This window comes from Babylonia areolata, chromosome 14 (assembly GCF_041734735.1).
Source record: "Babylonia areolata isolate BAREFJ2019XMU chromosome 14, ASM4173473v1, whole genome shotgun sequence".
Classification (NCBI taxonomy): Eukaryota; Metazoa; Mollusca; class Gastropoda; order Neogastropoda; family Buccinidae; genus Babylonia; species Babylonia areolata.
In genome coordinates this window covers 35,003,599-35,029,352 of record NC_134889.1, presented here as the reverse complement: position 1 = coordinate 35,029,352, position 25,754 = coordinate 35,003,599, and the positions used below count along the sequence as shown (strand labels likewise).

The 25,754-nt window shown below is 41.9% G+C and overlaps 1 protein-coding gene across 3 annotated transcripts in view; it reads left to right on the top strand.

Annotated features, from left to right (window-relative positions):
- LOC143290017 (formin-binding protein 1-like) overlaps positions 1-17,327 on the top strand; it is a 61,563-nt gene extending 44,236 nt beyond the window's left edge. For 2 of the 3 annotated variants that reach the window (XM_076599342.1, XM_076599340.1), the window contains 5 exons: positions 2,297-2,409; positions 4,202-4,334; positions 5,056-5,189; positions 7,847-7,953; positions 9,098-17,327. In XM_076599342.1, the coding sequence (XP_076455457.1) occupies positions 2,297-2,409; positions 4,202-4,334; positions 5,056-5,189; positions 7,847-7,953; positions 9,098-9,261 (651 nt within the window). In that variant the 3' untranslated portion in view covers positions 9,262-17,327. The remainder of the gene's footprint in view (positions 1-2,296; positions 2,410-4,201; positions 4,335-5,055; positions 5,190-7,846; positions 7,954-9,097) is intronic. The other variant, XM_076599341.1, reaches the window with a different exon arrangement.
- Positions 17,328-25,754: the final 8,427 nt, after the last annotated feature.

Below are 25,754 nucleotides of genomic sequence, written 5' to 3'. Positions count from 1 at the left end.
ACTGTAGACTTAAGTAGACTTGGTCCAGAACCATTCCAGTTTGGGAAAGGGGGGGGGGGGGGGAAACAGGGGTGTTTCAGAATCTTTATTGTTATAATTTCCTGTGTAAAATAATTTTCTGTGTTAAGATATTGCATGTTTTTGTCAGTACAACTTGGTTCTTGGATGCAATTGTGGTGATAAGGTCATGCAGTTTAGTTCAGAATGTATGGTTGTTTTTTTTTGTTGTTTTTTTTGTTTTTTGGGGTTTTTTTTTGTTATCTGTCAGTTCAAGTGTTGTTTTGATCCTTATTCTTTGGACACATTTCAGTATCTACAGTGTTTTCTTTTTTTTTCTTTTCTTAAGAGTGTGACTTTGTTGATATTTTTGTTGTTGATTGTCCAGATGATTTAATGATTGTGCTCACTTTATGATCATTTAATGATTATTGAGAGAATGTATGTGTGTGTGTGTAAAAAAGAAAGAAAGTGAAAATCAGTAGGTATCTTCTTTTTTTTTCTTCTTTTTTTTCTTTTTTTTAACATTCTGTGTCTGATGTGCATGCATGTCTTTACACATTTTTATGTATTCATTGATGTATATATTATTGTACATCCTGTCAGATTGACTCAGTCCAGTTCTGCTGAACCGAGAAGAATGTCGGTAGTAGTTTAATAACTGTCTTTACAAGATGTAATGTTTTATCTTCACAAATCCTGGAGGAAAGTCTAGCCTGTAACCAGTGTAAGTTAGCATCTGAAAGCTGTACTTTGTGCCTGGTCCGTATCCATGTAGCTGTCTACATCTGCCTGTCTGCCTCTCTCTGCCTCACTCTCTCTGCCTCTCTCTCTCTCTCTCTCTCTCTCTCCCTATCACATTGAAGTTGGAGCTATAGTTGTCAGAGGTTAAGGTGTCTGTCATGTTCCTTGTCAACTTTGAATATAGCCATATAATGATTTTTTTTTTTTTTTTTTTGTATACAGATTGTCACACATTGTAGTCAGAGTGTTTGAATAGACAGAGTCAGTTAAGGGACAGTTATCACTAACAGTCTTAATCACCGTGAATGGACTGTAGTGTCTCACCTAGGGGTGGTTTTTTGTTTGTTTGTTTGTTGTGGTCAGGTTCCTTTGGCTGAAGAAATATGGATTCCAATTCTGCCATTGACCAGACGTTATTTCAGTTAATCATGTCCGGAAAAATCAGATGAACAGCTGTTTGACAAAAGAATTATTCATCATTTTACAGTTTATTATTGCGCTCTTTTCTGCCTTTTTTTTTCTCTCAGGTTTTGTTTTAACTATGACATGTACTTCATTCTCTCTCTCTCTCTCTCTCTCTCTCTCTCTCTCTCTCTCTCTCTCTGTGAATAGAATAGAATAGAATACTTTTTATTGTCATAAAACCTTAAAGTTTATAAGACACAATGAAACATAAACATGAGCATATTAAGAAGAGAAACATTCATGAACAAATTTCGCCAGCCTTGGCTGTATTTCTGTTATTAGGATCAGTTCACTAGGCTTTGTATTTGGACGACGTATGTGTGTGTGTGTTTGTGTTTGCATGCATAGATGCTCTGACAGTGAAACAAAGTCATGAATCCTGTTTTTCATTTTGTCTTCTTGTTTTTCTTCTTGTTTAACAGTTTTTATTTAAAGTTAATTTTGAGTTATTGTTTTGAAATGATCGGGGAGTATTTTGCCCATGTTTCCTCTTTCTTTCTTTGTTAATGCCATGCCTTGAATAATGTTTGTGAGTTAGGCAATGACTGATGGCGTAATCACTACATATATATATATACAGAATATCTATCTTTCCTTTCCACTTTATTGTATTTGTTTCTTTATGGCGTGAATAAATGCGAGTGAGTGAAGCAATTACTAATGGTGTTTTCACTATGTGCATAATATCTGTCTTTCCTTTCCTCTTTTTTGTGTGTTTGTTAATGCCATGAATAATGTTTGTGAGTGAGGCAGTTACTGATGGTGTTATCACTATGTGCATAATATCTATTTTTCCTCTTTTTTGGGGGGGGTGGGAGTGGGGGGGGTGGGGGGGTGGGGGTGTTCATGCTGTGAATAAATGTCAGTGAGTGAGACAATGAATGAATGTTAGTGAGACATTGACTGATCGCTATATGCAGAATATTTTACTTTCCTTCCTACCTTTTTTAATTTTTTAATGCCATGAATAAATGCTTGAGTGAGGCAGTCGGCAGTGACTGATACGGCAACAGTGATGGTGTTATCACTGACTGCAGAGTGTTGGTGAGAGAGGAACTGACTGACTGGTGTTCTCATTGCATGCTGAAAGGTGGACGACCAGAAGGAAGACTTCAGCGACTTGCCCCCCAACCAGAGGAGACGCAAGCTGCAGCAGAAAATTGACGTCATCAAGAAGGAAATGGCCAAGGAGCAAGCAGAAAGGTGGGCTCTTGATTGGTTCTGTTTCTTTTCTCTGTGTGTGAGTGTGTGTGTGTGTGTGTGTGTGTGTGTGTGGGGGGGGGTTATGTGTATGTGTGTGTCCGTGTATGCATGTGTTGGTATATTTGTTTGTGTTGTGTGTGTGTAGGGTGGGGGGTGTACTTTCTTTCAGCAATATTTCATAGATTTTGGGGTTGCTCAAAATTTTTTTTGCGTTGTTCAAAAGAATATTTATGTTTGTCCCATGTGAATGCATGCTCACAAAATCAGACTCAGTGTCATATTTGCAATCATATAATTTCAACTTCATATTCTAGAAAGATTTTTTTTTTCTTATGGGAAGGGAGAGAGAAGGAGAACCCCAGCTTCCCTTTTCACTTTTGATACATATGAAAAAGGAAAAAAAAAAAGGACCTTGGTTTTCCGAGGAGGATGTTGAGTATCCACCTCATATATCCAGTATCAAAAATCATCGCCATCTTTGTCAGCAGTGTGAGGCGAGTGTTTTGTGTTTGAGGGTGGGGATGGTGAGGGGAGTGCTGTGTGTTGAGGAAGGGGATGTTGAGGGAGGAGATGTTGAGGGGAGTGCTGTGCTGTGTGTTTGAGGGAGGGGATGTTGAGGGGAGTGTTGTGTGTTGAGGGAGGGGATGTTGAGGGGAGTGTTTTGTGTTGAGGGAGGGGATGTTGAGGGGAGTGTTGTGTTGTGTGTTTGAGGGAGGGGATGGTGAGGGGAGTGCTGTGTGTTGAGGAAGGGGATGGTGAGGGGAGTGTTGTGCTGTGTGTTGAGGGAGGGGATGTTGAGGGGAGTGCTGTGCTGTGTGTTTTTGAGGGAGGGGATGTTGAGGGGAGTGCTGTGCTGTGTGTTTGAGGGAGGGGATGTTGAGTGGAGTGCTGTGCTGTGTGTTTGAGGGAGGGGATGTTGAGGGGAGTGCTGTGCTGTGTGTTTGAGGGAGGGGATGTTGAGGGGAGTGCTGTGCTGTGTGTTTGAGGGAGGGGATGTTGAGGGGAGTGTTGTGCTGTGTGTTTGAGGGAGAGGATGTTGAGGGGAGTGCTGTGCTGTGTGTTGAGGGAGGGGATGGTGAGGGGAGTGCTGTGTGTTGAGGGAGAGGATGTTGAGGGGAGTGCTGTGCTGTGTGTTGAGGGAGGGGATGTTGAGGGGAGTGCTGTGCTGTGTGAGGGAGGAGATGTTGAGGGGAGTGCTGTGCTGTGTGTTGAGGAAGGGGATGTTGAGGGAGGAGATGTTGAGGGGAGTGTTGTGTGTTGAGGGAGGGGATGTTGAGGGGAGTGTTGTGTGTTGAGGGAGGGGATGTTGAGGGGAGTGTTGTGCTGTGTGTTGAGGGAGGGGATGGTGAGGGGAGTGTTGTGCTGTGTGTTGAGGGAGGGGATGTTGAGGGGAGTGTTGTGCTGTGTGTTGAGGGAGGGGATGTTGAGGGGAGTGTTGTGCTGTGTGTTGAGGGAGGGGATGGTGAGGGGAGTGTTGTGTGTTGAGGGAGGGGATGTTGAGGGGAGTGTTGTGTTGTGTGTTGAGGGAGGGGATGGTGAGGGGAGTGCTGTGTGTTGAGGAAGGGGATGTTGAGGGGAGTGTTGTGCTGTGTGTTGAGGGAGGGGATGGTGAGGGGAGTGTTGTGCTGTGTGTTGAGGGAGGGGATGTTGAGGGGAGTGTTGTGCTGTGTTGAGGGAGGGGATGTTGAGGGGAGTGTTGTGCTGTGTGTTCAGGGATGGGCTGTTGAGGGGAGTGTTGTGCTGTGTGTTTGAGGGAGGGGATGTTGAGGGGAGTGTTGTGCTGTGTGTTGAGGGAGGGGATGCTGAAGCTGAAGGACGTGTACGCCAACAACCCGGCCCTGGGCGACCCCAACATGCTGGACAAGAAGGTGGAGGAGAACGCACAGAAGTTGGACGCCATCAGACAGGAGCTGCACAAGTTTGAGGTCTGGTCATTGTGTGGGTGTGGGCGGGTGTGTTGGAGTGTGGGGGGTGGCAGGGAGGTGTCAGACTCTAAGTTTTCAGAATTTATTTTAAGTATTTTATGATAGCATATGTTTTAGGAATGCAAGTTCATGCATGTGTTCCAGAAATATAGTTTTCAAAAGTCTTGTGTGAAATTATTGTGTGTGTGACATGCTGTGACATGACATCTGCTTCAGCCACAAATTATATTTCAGTGGTTTCTGTTCTGCTAGAAAAAGTAAAGTAGTTGATATATATATATATATATATATATATATATATATAACCAACAGGCTGCAGCAAGTACTTTAAAAACTAAAGAAAAAATAAAATAAAATAAAAAGATTCACTGTACCATTTCATGACAAAAATCACACAATACTGCACCATTTCATGACAAAAATCACATACAATACTGCACCATTTCATGACAAAAATCACACACAATACTGCACCATTTCATGACAAAAATCACACACAATACTGCACCATTTCATGACAAAAATCACATGCACATAACACCCTCAACATGAGAGAGAAAGAGAGAGAACCTGACTTTCTGAGCTGTTCCACAATGGGCAGAGAGAGAGGGGGGAGGGTGGGGGGGGGGAGTGCCAAGTGAACCACTCCCGGGGTAGGGGGGTATTTGAAATGCTGTTGGCTGAAGGAGCCCGTGGTGTCTGTGGGGACACGTTGTTGCAGGGTTACCTGGCGGACTGCGAGGGCAAGCGGCGGAACAGCATGTCAGGGGACAGCATCCACTCGTCGGACAGCGGTCACCAGGCCCTTCAGGTGTCGGCCCCCAGCACACCCCAGCAGCAGCATAATGTGTATGCGTAAGTGTTGTGCCAGCCGGGGTCAGTCAGTCGGTCAGTCAGTCTGTAGCTTCCTCCTTTCCTTGCCGCAACGTCCCTCCCTCCTTCCTTCTTCTGTGTCCGCTGCTGAGTGTCCTGTTCTGGGCTGATGACTTCCTCTTTGTCCTCCTCTCTCTGTCTGTCCACCACCTTCACTTGACATCCATTCACGCTTTACTGGCATGGTTCTCTCAACTCTTGGCTTTGTTTTTCCTTCTTCTTCTTCTCTCTGTCTTTGTCTGTCCCTCTCTCTCTCTCTCTCCTTTTTTCGTTGTTGTTGTTGTTGATTTTTGTTCTTTTCCTCCTTTCTTTTTTTTGTTTGATGATTGGACTTCTGTTGTCAGTCTTCTAATCACTCTTTCTGATGTCTGTCTGTCTGCTTTCTTTCTTGTTCACTTTTTTTTTCTTGGCTTTGATTATTTTTCTTTCTTTCTTTCTTTTCACTTTCCATCTACGGACTGTTTCTGTCTCCTTTCTCTCTCTCTCTCTCTCTCTCTCTCTCTCTCTCTCTCTCTCTCCTCTCTCTCTGTGTCTCACTCATTCTCTGTGAGATCAGGAATGTTCACTGATGGTCACTTACATCACCACCACCATCATCAATCATCATCATCTTCATTCAAACCAAAAAGCAATAAAAACAGTCATACAACAAAACAGAAAAAGTGAAAGAGATAGAGAGGGAGAGAGGGGGAGATAGGGAGGGGATGGAAGGGGGAGGTGTTGGGAAGGGAAGTTGGGGGGGAAGAGAGCAGGACCAAGCTTCTTGGTGGTGGTATAACGTGGTGCCATCACCTGCTGTCTCCATGAACTGTCCACCCCCTGTCCTCCTCTCCACCCCCCTCCCCTCCGCACACCCATCTCTCTCACCAACACCTCTCTATGTTCCCGTCTTTCTCACTCTCCTTTTCCTCCCTCCCCCTCATTCTCCATCTCTCCACCTTCATCTGTCTGCTTTTCATATTCTTTCTGTCTGTTTTATACTATGCAAGCGTGTGCACACGCGCGCACACACTCACAAACAACAACAAAAAACAAGATTCTGCACACACATTCTCATACATGTGTGAAACCTCTTCCTAACACAGATTAGATGTGTTCCTCTCTGTTGTTGAATGGATATCTGTATAGTGTATGTAGTATTGGCGTAACGTCTCACGTTGAATACATTTTGATGGCATGTTCATGTTGTGTCTGAAAACCAAGAGACTCACCTGCACTTAGTGGAAGGGAGCTTACTTTACAGAGTGCTGGCACTGTGTACCTGGCCTCACTTGGGAGTATGTGAGGAGCACGCATTATGATGATGATATGGATACTGACATAGCAGCTATCCTCAGTTGGAGACCAAGCTCTAAGTGCTTTACTAACACAGAGTCATTTGGACTACAGGCTTCCTACCTGGGTAGCGCTGAATGACAGCTGCCATTGGGTTGGGCACTCATATCATTTCCTGTGTCATTTAGTCAGGTTTCAGTCACGCACACATATACTTTTACTCATATACATAGGTAGCATGGAGAATGTAGATTGAAGATTTCTTTTCCTTTCACCCCTTTTGGATGATTAGAAACAAAAGAACAAAATAAACAACTATTAACTGACTGTATTTACAACACTCGGGTAGCAAGTACAAGGTCAAATTCTCAAATTACCCAAAACAGTGTAGAAAGTGGCTTTGAAAGAAGTTCTAACCACAAAGACAGTGTAGAAGTAGGCTGACAGGCCAGACTGATTCAAAGCAGCGGAAACTACAGTGTTGGAGAGAGCTGGATGGGAGAGCAGGGGTGATGTTGATGTTGATTTATGCATGTGAACGATTGGCCAATGAAACCGTTTGACTTAACCAGTTGGACATGTGTGATGTTGATGATGTTGATATATATGCGTGTTTCCTGTACAGACTTGGCTAGAAATGTTCTCAGAGAAATGCCAAATGTGTGGATGTTTGTGCATATGTGGAGTGTAATGGCAAATAAAATTGCAGGCATGAAAAAAATGGGTGTCGCTCTCAGTGTAGCAATGCACTCTCCCTGGGGAGAGCAACCCGAATTTCACACAGAGAAATCTGTTGTGACAAAAAAGAGTTGTACAATACAATGTATTGGTGATCAGTGGACACAGCACACAAAAAGAGCGGATGTACTACTAGATGTTTGTGAAGATTGTCTCTTGGTCTTTTCCCTGATAGTTCCTGATATCATTTTCAGCTGTCATTTGTCAGAACACTAATTGCCATCAAGAATTGGTTTTGCAAAAGGATAAGATATTACAGCCATCAGAAAAAAAAAATTGTGAACATTGATCTAGATAGATACTAAGTTAACAACTAAGATAGTCATGTTGCATTTGTTTTGATGCTGAAGTGGCCAGCATTTTGATGATACAGAAATGACAAGGTGACTATGGATGAAGTGTACGTTTCAGACCTATCGACCATGATACAGAAATGACAAGGTGACTATGGATGAAGTGTGTATTTCAGACCTATCCACTATGATACAGAAATGACAGGGTGACTATGGATGAAGTGTGCATTTCAGACCTATCGACAAAGTGACTATGGATGAAGTGTGCGTTTCAGACCTATCGACCATGATACAGAAATGACAAGGTGACTATGGATGAAGTGTGCATTTCAGACCTATCGACGGGGATGAGGACGGTGATGAGTTTGCCGACACAGAGATAGACGGCGACCAAGAGTTTCCTGTCATTGGCACATGTCGAGCTCTGTATCCATTTGAAGGTGGGTGACTGTGTAATCTGTGGGTCTGTTTTGTCCTGTCTGTGGGTCTGGTTGGTGTCGTTTGCTGTGCCATGTCAAACTGATGCAAACTTGGCCTATTGGTTTGCTCTGTTTGGCCAAAATTGTCATATACTGTGCCATGTCAAACTGATGCAAACTTGGCCTATTGGTTTGCTCTGTTTGGCCAAAATTGTCATATACTGTGCCATGTCAAACTGATGCAAACTTGGCCAATTGGTTTGCTCTGTTTGGCCAAAATTGTCATATACTGTGTCATGTCAGACTGATGCAAACTTGGCCTATTGGTTTGCTCTGTTTGGCCAAAATTGTCATATACTGTGTCATGTCAAACTGATGCAAACTTGGCCTATTGGTTTGCTCTGTTTGGCCAAAATTGTCATATACTGTGTCATGTCAAACTGATGCAAACTTGGCCTATTGATTTGCTCTATTTGGCCAAAATTGTCATATACTGTGTCATGTCAGACTGATGCAGACTTGGCCTATTGGTTTGCTCTATTTGGCCAAAATTTGTAGCAAACTCAGTAATAAGACATCCCTCTCTTAACCCGCCGTTTGCTAGCCAATCACATGCCATTTTCGGCCAGAACTGATGATTGATCCCAGTGGCCACTGCTCTCTGAGATAAGTAGATTGTACAGTTGCTCTGTCTTGACCAACCTTTTTATGCAGGGAGATGTTAATTTCTTGCATGTTTGTTGTGTGCGGCTTTCTTGGACGTTTTCGTCTCAGAATTGATCTGACCTGTTTTGTTCCACACTCTGATGTGGTAGGCAGGAGTCCCACTGTCAGCTGACTCTTTGCTGTCCACAATCCCTGGATGGTTAAAATGTGTGTTATGTTTGTGTAGATATATATGTATATTTCTTGTGATCCTGGTACACGGTAATAAAGACACATTCTGTTGTTTTCTGTTCAGCTCTGCTCTGTTCTGTTCTTTACTGCTCTGTTGTCTGCTCTGCTCTCCTCTGCTCTGTTTTGTTATGCTCTGCTGTTCTGCTTTGCTCTGCTCTGCTCTGCACTGTTATGTTCTGTTCTGCTCTGCTCTGCTCTGCTCTGCTCTGCTCTGCTCTGTTCTGATCTGTTGTGTTCTATTCTAACCTGTTGTGTTCCATGTGGACAGCGATGAACGAGGGTTCGGTGCCGATGGGGGAGAACGAGGAGATGCAGATTCTGGAGGAGGACCAGGGTGACGGCTGGACACGGGTCAGAAAGTCAGACGGCGTGGAGGGCTTCGTTCCATCCTCCTACGTGCAGTGTCACTACTACGGCCAGGACCAGGTGTAGAAACCGTGCACAGAGAGGGGGTGTGGGAGGGGTGAGGGGGCAGTGGAGGGGTTGGGTTGCAGCGGGAGGAGGAGGAGGAGGTAGTGGTGGGGTTATCTCCGCCTGCGTATGCTTCAACTCAGTGTGTGTGGGCCAGGAGTGGTGGGTGTTGTGGTGGTCCCTGGTCTGGATCGCTGCAGACGTCAGGAGTGGTGGTGGTGGGGGAGGGGGTGCCTGTGGATGGCTTGGGACAGAGTAAGAGCTGGACAGAAAAACAACGTCGTGCTGTGCTGGGGAGAGGTGTGGTTAAGGTGGGGAGTGTATGGGGGGCTAAGAGGGACGTTGACCTCTCTGACCCCTGCCCCTCCTCCCTCTCTCCGGTCCTTCCCCTTCCTCCCTCCCCTCCATCACCACTGTCTGTGACGCCACACCACTCCCCTTCCCCCCCTCACCCCCCACCCCCTCCACTTACACCTTCCCACCCACCCGACCCGCTGTGCCCAGAACTCTCCCCAGTGGTTCTCGTGGCCATGTAACACTCACCGCTTGGGCTGGCCGAGGTGGAACAGCCATTTTGGGGACACAGTGCATGCTGGGTAACGGACAACAAGCCACAAGGGGGGGATAGGTGGGTGGCACTGTGTGTGTCTTGTTGTGTGGCCCTGACCTTGCTCCCTTCAGGCGTCAGTGCTGGCCAGGGGCTGGCAGGTCAGCCATCTGTCGTGGGCAGGCAGAGCAGTGGAGGTCACACTGGTCACACATCCAGTGTACACAGTGATGGTCAGCTGTGGTGAACCACAGTGCTGCGGTCATTGCTTCACGCCACGGCCAGCTGACACGCAGACAGACAGACAGACTCTTCTGCTTTTCCTGACAGTCAGTCAGAAGTCGGCTTGGTAAACGTTGTTGGGCTGAAAGTGACTTTTGTGTCTTTCTGTTTGTTTCTCAAGTGAAAGTACTGAGGGTGTTTTGTTGTTTTTTTGGAAGGAGAGGGTTTGGGGGGTGGAGTCTGGTGAGGGTCGGGAGGGGGAGGTTGTTTTTGTTTCTCAGAACTGGCAGATAACTGTTGAGAGAACACATGGCTGGCTTGCTGGTGCAAAACTCCACAATCACTCATGATTTTGGAGCATGGTCCAGGTGGGGGGTGGGTGTGGGGGGGCATGGGGGTGGACTTGAGGAACAACACCACACAGCTCTTCAGGAGAAAGACGAGGAGCAGCTGCTGAAGCAGGAATGGATTCACTGACTGCTTGAGGATCACAGCGACACAACGGGCATTTAGTGGACAGGGTTTGGTGAAGTCAAGGTGTGTGGCTTGGTGTGCAGAGGAGGAGAATGACGACATGGAGGCACAGAGAGAAAGAGAGGGTGGGTGGGGGGGTAGGGACTGATGTACAGGTTCTGGAAATTCTGAAATGTGTCGATGGTGTAAGTGATGTTTGTGCACGGATAGGATTGTTACGGCGTTGACGATGTTGTGTGTGTGCGCATGAGTGTGATGGTGGTTTGTTTGTGTGCATGTGTGTGTGCATGCTTGCATGTGCACACGCATATTGTTTCTATTCTGTAAGACTGGTTAAAAAGTATTATTATTATAATGATATTTCTCTCTTTCGTTATTCCCTGGGGACAGACCAGTTACGATGTTTACCGACCTCTTAAGTTACACTGTTAATCTGTTCGTTTATGCACACACAAAACTAGACAACAGCAACAAAATAGGGGGGTTGGGGGAAGGAATGTTGAACCAAGTACCATCGGGAGTTGACGGCAGAGACTGGTTCTAAAGCTGCCATTCACAGGAACAAGAGACAGGCTGGCAATAAATCAGTCTGTTGTAGTGTTCAGAATCTATAAACAAAAACACTTGTCTGATCTATAACTTAACAAAGAACACCTTAAAAACAATGCAAAAAGAAACTAACCAACACCTTAAAGAAACTTTGACAGAATAAGTCATGAACTGATGAAGTTTGTAGTGAAGTAACCAGAGTACCCTGAGTCAATCAACCAGTGCTTGCATGTGAAATTGATCCATGTCTAAGGGCCAGCACTCTTCTCATGTCATCACATGCACGCCTTTGAAGGCTCAGTGTCTGGCAGTGAGATTTCTGTTTCTTCATTTTTGGGCTGTGTCTCAGCATGAAGTCTGAAGCTTCCCACTGTTCTTCAGGGGAGGGTGTGTCACTGATTAGAATGATTTATTCATTTTTTAATTTTTTTAATTTTCAACAACAGTATGCTGTGACTGCTAGTTCACTGTGCAGTAGCTGTGGCAGCAAGCTGCACCATCTGTCAGAAGATGAGTGTTGGTGGAATGTAGTTGGCTGGGGTGTCAGCACACACTGTTTCAGATCAAATAGACACAGTATGGTGTTACTTGAGATGGTTGCTGTGATGGTGTCTGTTCTGCCAGTTCAGATCCAGCTGGCTGAATGGGATCGTTGTCCACAATGGGAACTTAGCTGCTCTGGAGCAAAACCAGTTACACGCCTGTCATAGAACTGAGTGCACTTGAGAGCTGTAGTCAAGGAATGTAGGTGAAGGAAGAATTATTTTTGCTCTGTTTTCAATGTTTGTTTCATTGCTAATGAAAAGACGGTGACTTTGTGATGGTTCAATTGGTTTGTGTCGAGATGTGGGTTTTAGGTTGGCTTGTGGGAAAGACTTCAGGACAGTTACTTTGTGAGTTGGATCAATGAGTTTGTGAGTCTGCATACATGTGTGTTAAGTGTTGACGGCGCTTTGACTAACTCATATTGAGTACCGAAAGAGAAAGAAAGGGAAAAAAAGCAATAGTTATTGACTGTAACAGAAATTGTGCAAGTATGGTATGTATTGTTTGTTGATATCCACACATTTTGTTTCCATGTTTTCACTGTGAGGTTGGGTTGGGTTGTTTTGGGTTTCTTTTCATACCCTTTTTTTCACCTTTCTAAAAAATAGATAAATAAAAATCTAAAAAAAATGAAGGTCACAATTACTCTGAACTTCGGTGTTTGTCATGCATGTGCAATTTTGTGAATATTTTTTCTTTCTTTTTGTGTGTGTGTGTGTGAGAGAGAGAGAGAGAGAGAGACTATTGTTGACAATGAAACTTTACACCAACAGTTCAGTGTGTACCTAAGGTTTACTAGGAATGTTTGCTGTAGAACAGTGTACAGGTAGCAGTGGACGAGTTGTGTTGCAGTTGTTACTCTCAGATGAGAGAGCTTGATGAAAAAGAGAATAGAAACGTATAATTGTTGGTACAAAAGAACAGCTTGGCTGTGGGTATGAACGCATGAATGAATAGTGTAGCTGTGTGCATGAATGAACAGCAGGGAAGGGTGCGCATTGTTGTTGCCCACCGTTTGGAATCGGGTCAGAGTGTGTCATAGTCATGGTATAGTGATAACCGTGTGATACATAGGGTCAGTAGGAATGATGCTACCACCACAGTGTGCATGTTCTGTTGATGTGTTGTGTTCAATGTGTCAGAGTCTGTTGTGTCTGACTAGGACCGTCAGTACAGCAGAGGAGGAAACTAGGCTAGAATTGATGATAATGGAGAGCGTCTTGCCCAGGTTATATCCCCACTCTCTCGGCCAGAGGGTTTTAGGGCAGTGGGTGTTGGGATGGTCTCCAAAGGCCAATTAGCTCACAGTGCTGCAGCACAAAGACAGTAAGAGCCAGTGCAGTCTTGCCTCCTAGTGTGCGAGTCCAAGTCCTTCAGGGAAGAAGAAGCCGTAAGTGAATTCCCATAGCAGTAGAGATACCAGTCCTTCCATAGTACTCTTTATTGATAGCAGTAGAACACTGATACGGTGGAAGACAGCTGCATAGATCACCAGAGGTTCCAGTTCATAGAAGCTGCATTCCAAGCTGTCGGTCATGTACTCTAGTTTGCACACACTTATGTTTGAAGAAACATGAGATTTGCTGACAAGTCAAAATACTTGGGTTAGAAATGAAAAATAAGTGAAAAATCTAATACAAAAAAAACAACAAAACCACAGAGAAATATTTAATGTGTGGTGCACGTCAGGTCATGAAATTGCAAGTATTTCGTTCTATTTTGAATAGTTAATTAGAAATATTGTTGACTCCCATTGCATTTTAAGGGATATCTTTTTTGTTTGGATAGAATATGATAGACTAAATGTTCACATTTTAACTACTTAAAATAGGTATGATTATTCTATATGTGAACATGGCATACTGAACCTTTTCTTGCCAGATGCAAACAAACCACTTTTAGCAATGTAATCAGAACATATCTTATATTCCCATAATTATTCTGAAGGACTTGCTGTCAGTATTATTACATGTGTTTTATTCTGTTTGTTAGATTTTATTTATTAGAATGTTTGTATTAGATGATACACTTATTTAAAGTTCAGGTGTTGTGTTGTTGAAGATGGGTCACTGTCTGGTCACACACAAAGACAATCTTTATTGGTGAGTGTTGGTGTGCAGTGTGATTTATTTGTTCTGTGCGGTACTAGATGGATCCAGACATGCAGAAAGCCAAAATCTTATTGTTCATCAGGATAATTTGAAGAGCTATGATTAAGGCATTGTATACTCGTTAGTATTTCTCTCTTCATTTGAAGATTAACCATAATTGATGTGTTGTGACCAAGTGTATTAGGTTTTACCTATCATTCATTTGGAGATTAACAATCACTGAACATCATTGTATTATTGGATATTTTTTTCTTCAGAGAATAACAGAGTCTGTCATCTTGAGTCAAGGAGACTGACAATCCATGACAACACAGGAAAAAATGCATGCACACACACACACATACGCACGCACGCACACACGTGCGCGCACAGTCACACCAACAAGGGCCAGGCACAGGGAGGGCTGCACAGCTGTTGACATGAGAGATGAGAAAAATCTCCACCGTTCACCCACCATACGCCGCAGACAGAACTCGCATTCACCCCAAACGTACCCTCATTCACACGCACATTACACTCATTCACACATTATACATGATAATTATATACACAACCAGACACATTCACTTGCCTGCCACCAGGCGTGAAGATGACTAAAGAGAGAGACAGAAGTACGGATAGGAAGAGAACACTGGCAGTGAGAAGATGACACTGGAGGATGAAGATGATCAGCATGATGGAAGAATAAGCCCAGGACAGCTCTGACCAAGCTGCAGGTCAGAATTTGAAGCCAGGAAAACCACACACCAACGACAGTGAACCTGAATAACAAGAGACAATGGCAGAATACAAGGGGAGAAAAACCACACTGCAAAAATACACAAATGCGCATGAAGAAACGATCTTCATTTATTGCATCGTTAACAGACGAAAAATGAACACAGCTTAATGCATGAAACATTGCAGACACAACTAAGTAAGGATTGACTCAATATATTCTAGTTCCGGATGATGAAAATTTCTGATTTCCATTTAAAAAAGAAAACAAAAATGATGAAAAAAACCCAGTACCCTCAGATTGAAAGTCCTACTTTTTCAGTACACAACAGTTGTGCTTTTGGGTAGATATATATGTGGTTCACAGGTGTGATGTGCTGGATACACAACACAAGCACTGAATGACATGAAAGAACAGTATTGTTTTAGCATTAAGGTTGCAGCATTGTGTGTGCAAGCATGAGTGGATGTGTGTGTGTGTGTGTGCGGCGTGTGTGTGTGCGTGTGTGTGTGTGTGCGGCGTGTGTGTGTGCGTGTGCGGCGTGTGTGTGTGTGTGTGCGTGTGCGTGTGTGTGTGTGTGCTCTTGATGGGCACTGGACAGTGATAGGACAAGGTTGGGGAAGGCCTAGATCCTGCATTTCTGCTCACCTGTGTATCATTGGATAAAAACATTTTAGTACACATCTTAGAACCTAGTCAGCCTCGTGATAGAAAATGGGTCTGAAATAAAGTATTTTGGATGAGTGATATCTGTGTTTTTTGCCTCAGGCTGGTGTTGAAAAGTGGAGAGAGTGAAAGATTCGGGAGTGATTTGGATGATACATATATAGACATGGATGAGAGGTGTTTGTGTTTCAACTGTCACTGTAGATACTGTTGCAGGGTTTTTGCTGTAACTGTGACATCACAATCAGCTGCGTTCATATGCTTTCTTCAGCTCTTGTGTTGATAGTGTACTTCCAGTTCCAGGTTTTTGTTCAGTAATGTCAGTGTACTTCCTGGTTTTGTCAGTAATGTTGATGTACCATTTATTGACACACAGTGGAGTGTGTGTTAATTCATGTCATACCTATTTCATAATCACCTCTGCACCCTTGTGAACAATATTTAAAGACGGACACATCAAAAGGAAGCCCATGTTGAAATAAGGTGGTGTAAACAATGCAGTGCATTTGATGATTTTGCTCATTTTTGTCTGAATTTTTTAAGTTGAACTCATTTCAAACAAATGGACCGGTTGGAATTGTGCATTTTGACTTGATGGAGGCACAGATCCCAGTCAAATGTGTGTTTCTCTGTGTGTTGTATTTTCATTTCTCAAGTCTGTATTTAATTTATCAGCTTTTTTAGAGGGGTAGGGGGTGGGCGGGGGGCGGTATTTTGCTTGTTTGCTAATCAAATTATAGATTGCTTGATTAAGGTTTTGATGATACTAGAATAAGATTAGAGTACCTGAAGTATGATTTTGAGGATACTAGATTAGACTGACTAAATTTAGGTATTGAGATGCTGTATTAGATTGCCTAGATTTAGGCTTTGAGGTTACTGTGTTAGATTGCTGAATTTAGGTTTTGAGGATACTAGATTAGATTGCCATAGTAAGGCTTTTAGGATACTAGATTATGCAATTATGAACAAAAGTAATGATCTGATTTGGTTTGAAAAGCATGAAACTTGAAGAGGAAAAAAAAAGAAAGGAAAAAAGTTTATTTTAGAGTTTGTGCAATAATATGTCTACATATGTATATATAGCCACGTCACTTTTATGTTCATTTACTTAAATGCATTAAAAATTGTTGTCATGAGATAAAAGGCTGGTTTAGACAGAGTTGAATGGTGTCATCAGGACAGGCAAGTTGTCTCCCTTGTTGATAGAGACGGCTGAAGCCACACACATCACACACACTTAGAATATAATAAGTCTTTATTTTACCAAGTGTACCTGGGTCACAAGGAATACTGGAAAGGGGTAGATGGCACATGATAAAAGGTACAATTATGAATTGGAAACCATATGATTATACAGAAAGACATTAAATACAGTGGGATATAAACATAGTAAATGCTGGTGTGTGAGCACGTTTGATCACATGCATGCACACAGACACACACATTCTCTCTCAGAGCATATCAGTGTGTGTGGTCACTTGATTATAGGCCACACTGTACACATTATATTTGGATGGAGCTGATGGCTAGATCTACAGTACAATGGTGCTGACTATTTTCTGTTTTTACATTTTGGTTTGGTTGGAGAGACGAGACAGGGCATTGACTGCTTTAGGAAGAAGTTATTGGCAAAACAACTGGTTTGGGTACGAACACTTCAGTACTGACAACCTGGTAGGAGTGTTTAAAACAAAAATTGACAGCTGAATGTGACTCATCCGAAAATGCAGTGATACAAAAGATTATTACATTCTTTGCTTGATGTTGAAGTTGATGTTCACTTCCAACGCCAGTCCTAGGAATTCACTGTGTGTGTGGTCTTTCCCACCTGACAGAGAAGTGAGTCTTTTTTTTCTCTCTTAACTAGTGGTATCTTAAGAACTTCCTTTTTTTTTTTTTTTTTTTTTTTTTTGGCTTGACTCTCTGCCCGTTACTGCCAAAAGACAATGATGTAAACATTTGAGATTTGTTTTTCCTATAACCATTTTCGCAACTAATGCACAAAATATAGATGTATAGTAATACCTTTTATATGTGTACACTTGTGTATGTGTACGTTGTCATTTTCACACATGTGCACTTTGTATTGATTCATGTGCCTGCTCTTGCAGGCTCAGTCTACCAAATGGATCTGAATATAACTTCTTTTTGCTCTGCTGTACAAGTGTGTTTCAGTGCAGTCGAATATATATTGTTGGGGTTTTGTGGGGTTTTTTTGGTTTTTTTTGTTTGTCTTTTTGTTTTGCTTTGGTTTTTTTTTCTTATAACAAAACTCGCTATGTTTAAACAGACAGTGGACTGGAGTTTACACTACCACATACCTGGCCCATAGAATGAGGGGGACATACGGTAGGAAGTTTAACTCTTTGGTTCTTCACTTGTTTTTCCCCTGTTTCATGCATTGATATTATCCACATTTTTTTTAATCTTAAACTATTTGAGCAACACACACACACACACACACACACACTAGATTGATAACTCCAGAAATTTGATGCTGAACAAAATTTATACGCATTGTGTAATCGATTGTTTCCATGTTTTCTTCATAGGAAAGGGAAATCTGTGCACATTATGTTGAAGGAAAACCAGAATATATTAAAAAGCAGGATTTTTCAGATGCATTTTATTTCAACCAGCAGATAGTGGTTTAAAAAGAAATAAATATCTGATTTATACCGACAGTATTCTTGTAAGATACAAGTTTACTGTTTATCCAGCGGTTTCTTGTATTGTTCAGATCCTGTTCATGAAGTGGCCATGGGAGAAATCCAATAGAGGACATCCTTTTTATTCTTTACAGTTGCTGTGGTAGTAGCCCTGTTAACAGTTGGAAGACAGAAGAGTTGGGTCTGTACACAAGTTAAAGTTGTTATCCCACAGTAACTGTTTTATTATTGATACTTATACAGCACCTATCTTCTGTCAGAGATCAAACTCTAAGCCCAGTGGTTTCATTTATTTGTGGGACTGTTTTTTGTTTGGTGTGTTTCGGAGAAACATGGTATTTCCAAGTTGAACGGCTTTCTCTTTTAACACGAGAAAGTTGACTGCCTCAGCAGGCTACCCCATCACATTGCAACTGATGTTGAATAACGCAGAAAACATATTATAGTTTACCAGCTTTTCCTCCAAATTAACGTGTGGATACAGTTGGAAATAATTGTAGATGTTAGCTCCCTTTGCTTGTGGTTTGTACATATGCAAGAACATAGAAACCGTTTGAATAAAACAAATGTTGACATCTGGACATTGTTCGGGCATGGGTTTCAGTGAGTTAAGTGATAATAAGAACTATATGTGAGATGGCCAGAAGGCAGCCGTTGATAAAAGTTGGACTCGAGCCTACAGCAGAATGTCAAAATTCCAATGGGTGATGCTTGGTGAGAGCCCTGGAGTTTCACTGAATCAGGAGAGGAACATCATCTTCGCTTTCATTCCAGGAGGGGAAGACGCTGACTGTCCTGTCTCTCTCAGCTTGCAGTCACTTTGCTCCAAGACTTAACCTTGTATCAATGTGTAAAAGGCCCACATGAAAATATATAAACACAAGTTGTTGTGTGTGTTGCTGTTCTTTTTCAACAATATTTATGTGGATGGTTCTGTGTATCGGTCACAGTAAAAGATCATATGAAAGAAATATGTACAGATTGTTTGCAATATTTGTTGACAAAAAAACACAAAAAACCCTGTATATTATATATACATATATCTGTATATCTCTATATCTAGCCAGTATCATGGTAAGAATGGACTGCAGCTGGTCTACCTTACAAGCAGTGACAGTGTAACCTGGAAAACCGCGCTCTATGAATGATAGTTTACCAACAACCACACGTCACTGATATTTTTTCTTTGAGCGATTCGACTCCCTGTATTTATATTGCTTGTATATCGTTTTGTTTGTCTTTACACTGGTGAAATAGTTATGTCTTTGGTTTTGGCTTGTGGTGGAGGAGGGGAGGTTGGAGTCGTTTCAAATGATACAAATATGTTTTACGCTTGCCATGTTTTTTGGGTTTTTTTTTTTTTAAGCATAAAATTATTCAGTGGAGGTATGAAGGAAGGCACAGCTGGGGATTGAATTTTTTTTTCTTAACAACAAAAAGACATGTTGATGTGATGCTTGTAAAGTTTTCTTGATATCGATGTTACTGTTGTTGAATCTTCACCTGTGGTGAAATAAGATAGCAAACATGTGTGTACGAGATGCTTAACTGCAAACGTGTGTGTATGAGATGGTGAATTACAAACATGTTTGTATCGTGATTTGCAAATAAGTGTGTATGAGATGTTAAACTGCAAACGTGTGTGTTAGAGATGTTGAACTGCAGACGTGTGTGTGAGATGTTAGTTGCTGAGGTGCATTTGAGGTGATGAACATGGACATGAAGTAACAAAACGCCAAGCTCTTACTGTGTTTGTGTTTGCCAGGACTTTGTAAAAAAAAAAAAATTCAATTGGTTGGACTGTTAAAACCTGTTGATTTTTGCTCACTAACTGTCTTGAACCTTGACCACCATTGTTTCAGACCCTGAGAAGTGGGAAGATGTCACATCTCATTCAGGAGCATTTCACTAGACAGTGGTCTGATACAGTGTGTAGGTTTGTCTTTTAAATTGCTTTTCTTTTTTTGGGGCGTGGGGGTGGGAGGGAGTAGCATTTTCTCAAAATGTTTGGGTAATGTGTTACGTTATGAACATTGTATGGGCTATGGGTTTGGGGGTTTGGGTTTCTGTTGGCGTTGTGTACATTTGGGAGGATGGGATATGACACCAGTAATAATCTGCCCTGAAGGGGGGAATGTGACACCACTTATCTGCCCTTGGTGTGTGTGTGTGTGTGTGTGTGTTCTATAGTCTTCCTGATCAGCATTGTGGTACAGTACAGTGTGTGTGTGGTTCCCACAAGGGCAGGACAGTGCTGTATGGGTCTTAACTCTTTTCACACTTTGTATAAACCAATCTATTGAAATCAGCAACTTCTTTTCGGTTTGTTTTTAATATATATCTACATATAAGTATTGATATTTCATTACAGACATCTTGATAGCAGTTTGAAGTGATGTTTTATGGATCAGACATTACATCATTATGTGTGAATGGTGTGTGTGTGTTTTTTTTTTTTTTTTTGTTTTTTTTTACAGACTTGGACACGTTTTTGTTTGCTTACCAATTGGCGAGTTTAGCTTCAAAACAGTGATTTGATGAATGTGTTTATTTGATGAGCCAAGCAATGAAAGTTGATGGTTGTCGTTATGTGAGCTCGGAAAACAAATTGTTTCGTGACTTTGTTTACGTTGGTGAGCTCAGCTGTCATTCGTTTTTTTTATGAAGGTTTTTGGTGAGCTTAAGCTGTCACTCATTTGATGAAGGCGTGCACTTGGTGAGCTTAAGCTGTCACTCATTTGATGAAGGCGTGTACTTGGTGAGCTTAAGCTGTCAGTTGTTTTTGATGTAGGCGTGAAGATGCTGAGCTTATGCCGCACACAGCATAGTTTTTGTTTCCCAGCAGTTAGCAGCAGGCTGTTTTGAGTTGGCATGACGCAGGGTGCCTTGACCTACAGTACAGTGGTGGGTGTGTGACTTTTTGTGGCTGCTGGCTTGCCCGCACCGCCTTTTGTCGTTTCTTCATTTTGTGCTGCTTTGGGCCATGCTCGTCAGGGTCTGTGTCGGACAGACCCCAGGTATGTTGGGCTGGCTTTGTATGTTACACTGTAACCCCCGTTTTAATCTTCTTCTTTTTTTTTTCTTCTTTTTTTTTTTAAAAACCCTTAACCAACGGCAATTGTGATTTGGTATCGACTGTGCATTCGATTCATGTGATGTTTTTGTTAGATGTGAGAGAAAAAGTCTTGAGGGGAGGGGGAAGGAGTATGTGTGTGGAGTGTTTTGAGCAGAATGAATTGACAAAGTAGGTGGTTTGTAGTCTTTCTTATTTTGGTTTTTCTTATTTTGTTAACTTGAAAACATTGTACAGAGTAATTAGGCTCAGTTGCATTCACAGGTGAATGTTTGATTGCTGTGACCTAAACTGGTTTTGTGTGTGTATGTGTGTGTTGCATTGACATGTATCAAGTCACTTGTTGTATTTTGTGGTACACATCATGACGAGCCAACTATATTATGGTGTGGTTCACACTGTCTTGGCATTTAGGTTGTAGTCTTGTCAAAGTAATATTGTCTTGGCAGTTAGAGCATGTTTTTTGTTGTAGTTTTTTTAATTTTTTTAAGGAATAGTGTGTGGACAGAACGTTTTGCTCAAACCTCAGCAGCAGGAAAAAGGTAGGTAGGTGTGATTGCAAGATACCTGAAATCACCCCCACCCCCACCGCGTTGCTGGTGGCTCTTTCATTAAAAAAGAAAAAAAAAGCATCCTTGCCTTCTGGACATTTTGTGCTAGAAATTTCCTCATTTTTATTACTCTCTTCATTTCTGCCACTTTTCTTTTTCCTTTCTTTCTTCACTATTTTGTGCTTTTCCTGCCTTCACAGTCCATTCCCTTTTGTCTCCAGCCAACCCTGACTTGTGCTGTTTTGCTCTGCTCAGGCAGTGAGATTGTAAACACTGGGGTGGGGACTAGCTATTGTGTTTGTTTATTCTGTGCGGCAACCCCATGAATCTTGGCAGAGTTGAGGGAATGAAGTTGATGGAGAAAGGTGGCGGAATGGTTGAGACGCTTAGCTGCTGAAACAGTGTGTGTGAGGGTGTAGGTTTGAATCTTGGTCTTCTCTTTCTCTCGAGTGGGACTGGAAAATCAAATTAAGCATATAGTCATTCAGATGAGACGATAGATTGACGTCCTGTGCACAGCACACACTTGGCTCACTGAAAAAGAACCCATGGCAACATGTTTTGTCCTCTGGCAAAGTTCTATGGAAGAAATCCTCTCAGATGTGGTAGGTACACAAATAGATAAGCATGCACTCAAGGCCTGACAAAGCACATTGGGTTATGCTGCTGGTCAGGCGTCTGCCTAGCAGATGTGTTGTGGCGTTTATGGATTTGTCTGAACGCAGTGACACCTCTTTGAGCAACAGAAACTGAGGGAAAGAAGAAGTGGTTGAAGGAGATAGGTGACATATGAAGCGTGGACCTGTGGGGTCAGCGGAGGTGTAAGCAACACCAGGTCCAGTGACAGCCCACGTTTTCTTTCCCCCTGAGAAAAGGTGAAGAGGAACAGTTCGTCTTTTAGGATTTTATCGGACTTTGAAATGAATGAATCAGGTGGGGGTGGAGTTTTTTTTTGGTGGAGGGGATGGGGTGTGAGGAACGGTCAGTCTGTTTTTACTATATTTGACTTTGAAATGAAATGAAATGGGGGGTGGGGGGTTGAAGAGGAACGGTCAGTCTTTTAAAAAAAAAAAAAAAGTTTTCTATTATACTTTGTAACAAAATGAATCAAGCAGGAGGGGATGGGGGGTCCAGATTAATTGAAGATTTTAGCTCAACCCAGACATCTTTCTTTCACGTCGTATCCTGTCTGCTCATTCTGATGCTGAATACCATTTTGCTCATGGAAACGAGAACTGGATTTTATTGTTTATCTCCTATACCCCTCTGTCCCACTTTCAGCTCTGTTCCCAACAGACCTCATAGACTTTAAAAAAACACTTCTCAAGTCAGTCATAGAAAGACCGTGAAGATCACAGTTTCAAGTTAACACTTGCTCATTGAAAACTAAAAGTGTGCAGACAAACACATTGTAATTGCATGACACTCACCTTTATCATGAACAACAGTATTCATGGTAAGGCTGGTAAGAAGAGTGTACAAAGTACTAAGGGTCTGTGGAATTCATGGGCTTTGATTTGGAAGAGCAGCAAGTAGCAGCATTCATTGAAGTTTGCTTTCAGGTTCCCTCTCTTTTAATGTCAGCACTTGTGAGTTAAATATTTTCTTTTTTCAAAATTATTCTTGATAAGCAGTGTTTTTGGTATGTTAATTGCTGGATTCAGTGGTGTGTGCGTTCATCAATGTTCCCTGTCCAGTTGTGTGGGTGCTTTTTATTATGTCTGGACTTAATCTTCATCAGAAGGCTGTTGAAAAATTATTTGTAGGTGAACTTTCTTGTGTGATAAGCTGTAATGCTCAATGCTTATGACAGTATGAGTATACGCGCTTCGTCTTTGTTTAACTTTATTGTGAATTGTACCAAAGACTGTGTTTCTCTTATTTAGAGAAAAGAAAAAAAAAGAAGAAGAAAAAGCGACAAGCCCCCCATGTTGTTGTCAGTTTACATGTGATCATCATATCTGAGAGTTCTGTGATTGTGAATCCATCATGATCCTTTTGCACATCGCTGACAGGTAGGTCATGCATTGGTTTCAGAGGATTGAACCTGGCATTGTGATCGTCATTCTTACAGCCCAGGCCTCAGCTCAGTCATATCAAGTATGAAATACATAAAGCAAAATCCACATCAGACCATAAGATGTTACCCAGAAAAAAAACTGAAAAATAGAACTGAAGGTATTTACAGCCTTATAATTTTCTTCTCCCCCCCCCCCCCCCCCCCCCTTTTTTTTTTTCTCCATTATTAATGATTACATGCTGATCAGTTACAAAGAACAAGATTTTAAAATACTCAGAGAAAATGCCACTGGGCAAAGCAGGTGTTCGGGATATGTTGATGTTCCCCCAAAATACATCAGAAAAGTGTCCCATTATCCAGTGCAGTGTAGAGATAGAACATAGTTGTAGCATTAATACAGAGGAAAGTGTAGGAGAAAAAGAAATTGGAGGCAACAGACAGGAGAATGGGTGAAAAAAGAAAGAAAAAAAGATGGACACAAAGAGAGAGCTATAGAAAAGAGGAAATGTGTGAAACAGAATTTCCAGAAGATGAGTACAACGTCAGTAAAAGAGCTGTGGACATCTTCAGCTATGAATGATGAAATAAAGGAGGTTTTCTTGTTGTCCTGTTCCATCTGTGAACGTGTTGTAATGTGACATGTTCCAAATAGAATACTGTTTAAACCAAAGGAGTGACAAGTACCTGGTGTACCATGTTCAGTCCTTCAGGGAATGTCATTGCAGAAATGTTTTCCAACAGTCCCTTGATAAAAGTTTTTTGGTTTTTTTTTAATTTTCAATTCTAGCTTCTTGTTTAGAAATAAAACAAAATTTTAAAAATCTTATTCAAGTTTCAACTCGTGAAAATGCAAGCAAACAGATAACATTCTAAGGCATTGGTTTTGTTGTTGTTGCTTTTTTTGTTTGTTCATGGTTTGTCTGTTCTGAAAGGTGTTCTCAAGTGAGAACGGTGATGCATGGAGGAATGTGGAGTGATGAATGTATAAACACACGTACATGCATATGAGGAAAGGTAGTGCAGTCTTAGCGTTTTGTAGCCAGAAATACATTGATGCCTGTTGTACACGCGTAAGTGAAGATGTCTGTGTTTTATGTACACGGTGTAAGTGAAGCTGTGTGTGATGATTTATGAATTCGTCTTCTGTTTTGGGACAGTCTTTCATTTGAAATCAGCAAGTGTGAACAATTTATTTTGCTTCGATTGGTTTCCCCCCTCCATTTCCCCCCTTTGTTTCTCTGTCTGTCTGTCTGTCTCTCTGGGCTGTATATGTTTATTGTTAATGTTATTTTGACTGTACAAAAACTTGTCACCTGTGCATGTTAAGAAATCATGTGCTGTAAACTAGTTATTTTGTACTAGGGACTTTTTTTTTTTTTTTTTTTTTATTACCCAGTTTTGTTCATCTCTTTTCAACATGAAATTGTGAAAATAAACAACTTTGAATATATACAGAATTATGTCTGTGTTTGTGTGCATTGTATTTGTATTTTTCTTTTTTCATTTCTTTTTTTTTTTTTCTTGCCGTGGTTTCTTTTACGTGCTCTTACGTGGGGTTTGCTGGCAGAGTTGACTCGTTATGGTGTTTCAGTAAAACCTGCTCCAGTATTGTATTGTATTACTCTACTGTGTGAAATTCAGGCTGCTCTTCCCTTGGAGAGTGCATCAGTACAGTGAGAAGGTTACCCCTTTTTTTCTTTCTGCCTGAAAGTGTTTTTTGTTTTTTTTGGTTTTCCAATCAAAATGGATTTTTTTCTATAGATTTTTGCCAGGGAAAAAACCCTTTAATTGCATGGGTTGTTTTACGTGCAGTAAGTGCATGCTGCACATGGGACCTCAGTTTATCGACACATCTGTATGACTAATAATATATGTGTGAGTTTGTGTGTGTGTGTGTGTGTGTGTGTATGTGTTTGTGTTCGAGTCTGACTGAATGGCATGATGGGAAATAAAAGATTAGCACAAGAAGGCAGCTGTCAGTTGGCTCTGCCCAGGTAGGCAGTCTGTTGTACAAAATTAAAGACTGCAAAGCACTTTGAGCTTGGTCTTGGACTGAAGATAGGTACTCTATGAGTATTAAAATTAACGTTAAAACTGAACACACTCGAATCTCTCTCTCTCTCTCTCTCTCTCACTAAATGACTAGCACTCAGACCACCACTGTGGACCCAGTGCAGGAGAAGTTAAAATCCAGGTCCATGTATGGGACTGGAACCCGTGGACACTCGTTTCCTAGTCGGATGCATTACCACCAGGATGTCGCTTTTGGGGCTATTTTTACCCCATTATCTGCACTTTCGCAGTGGCATTACTCCCACTCTGCTAATTTTGAGTCTCTCAATCATAGCCACACCCCAGTTCATCT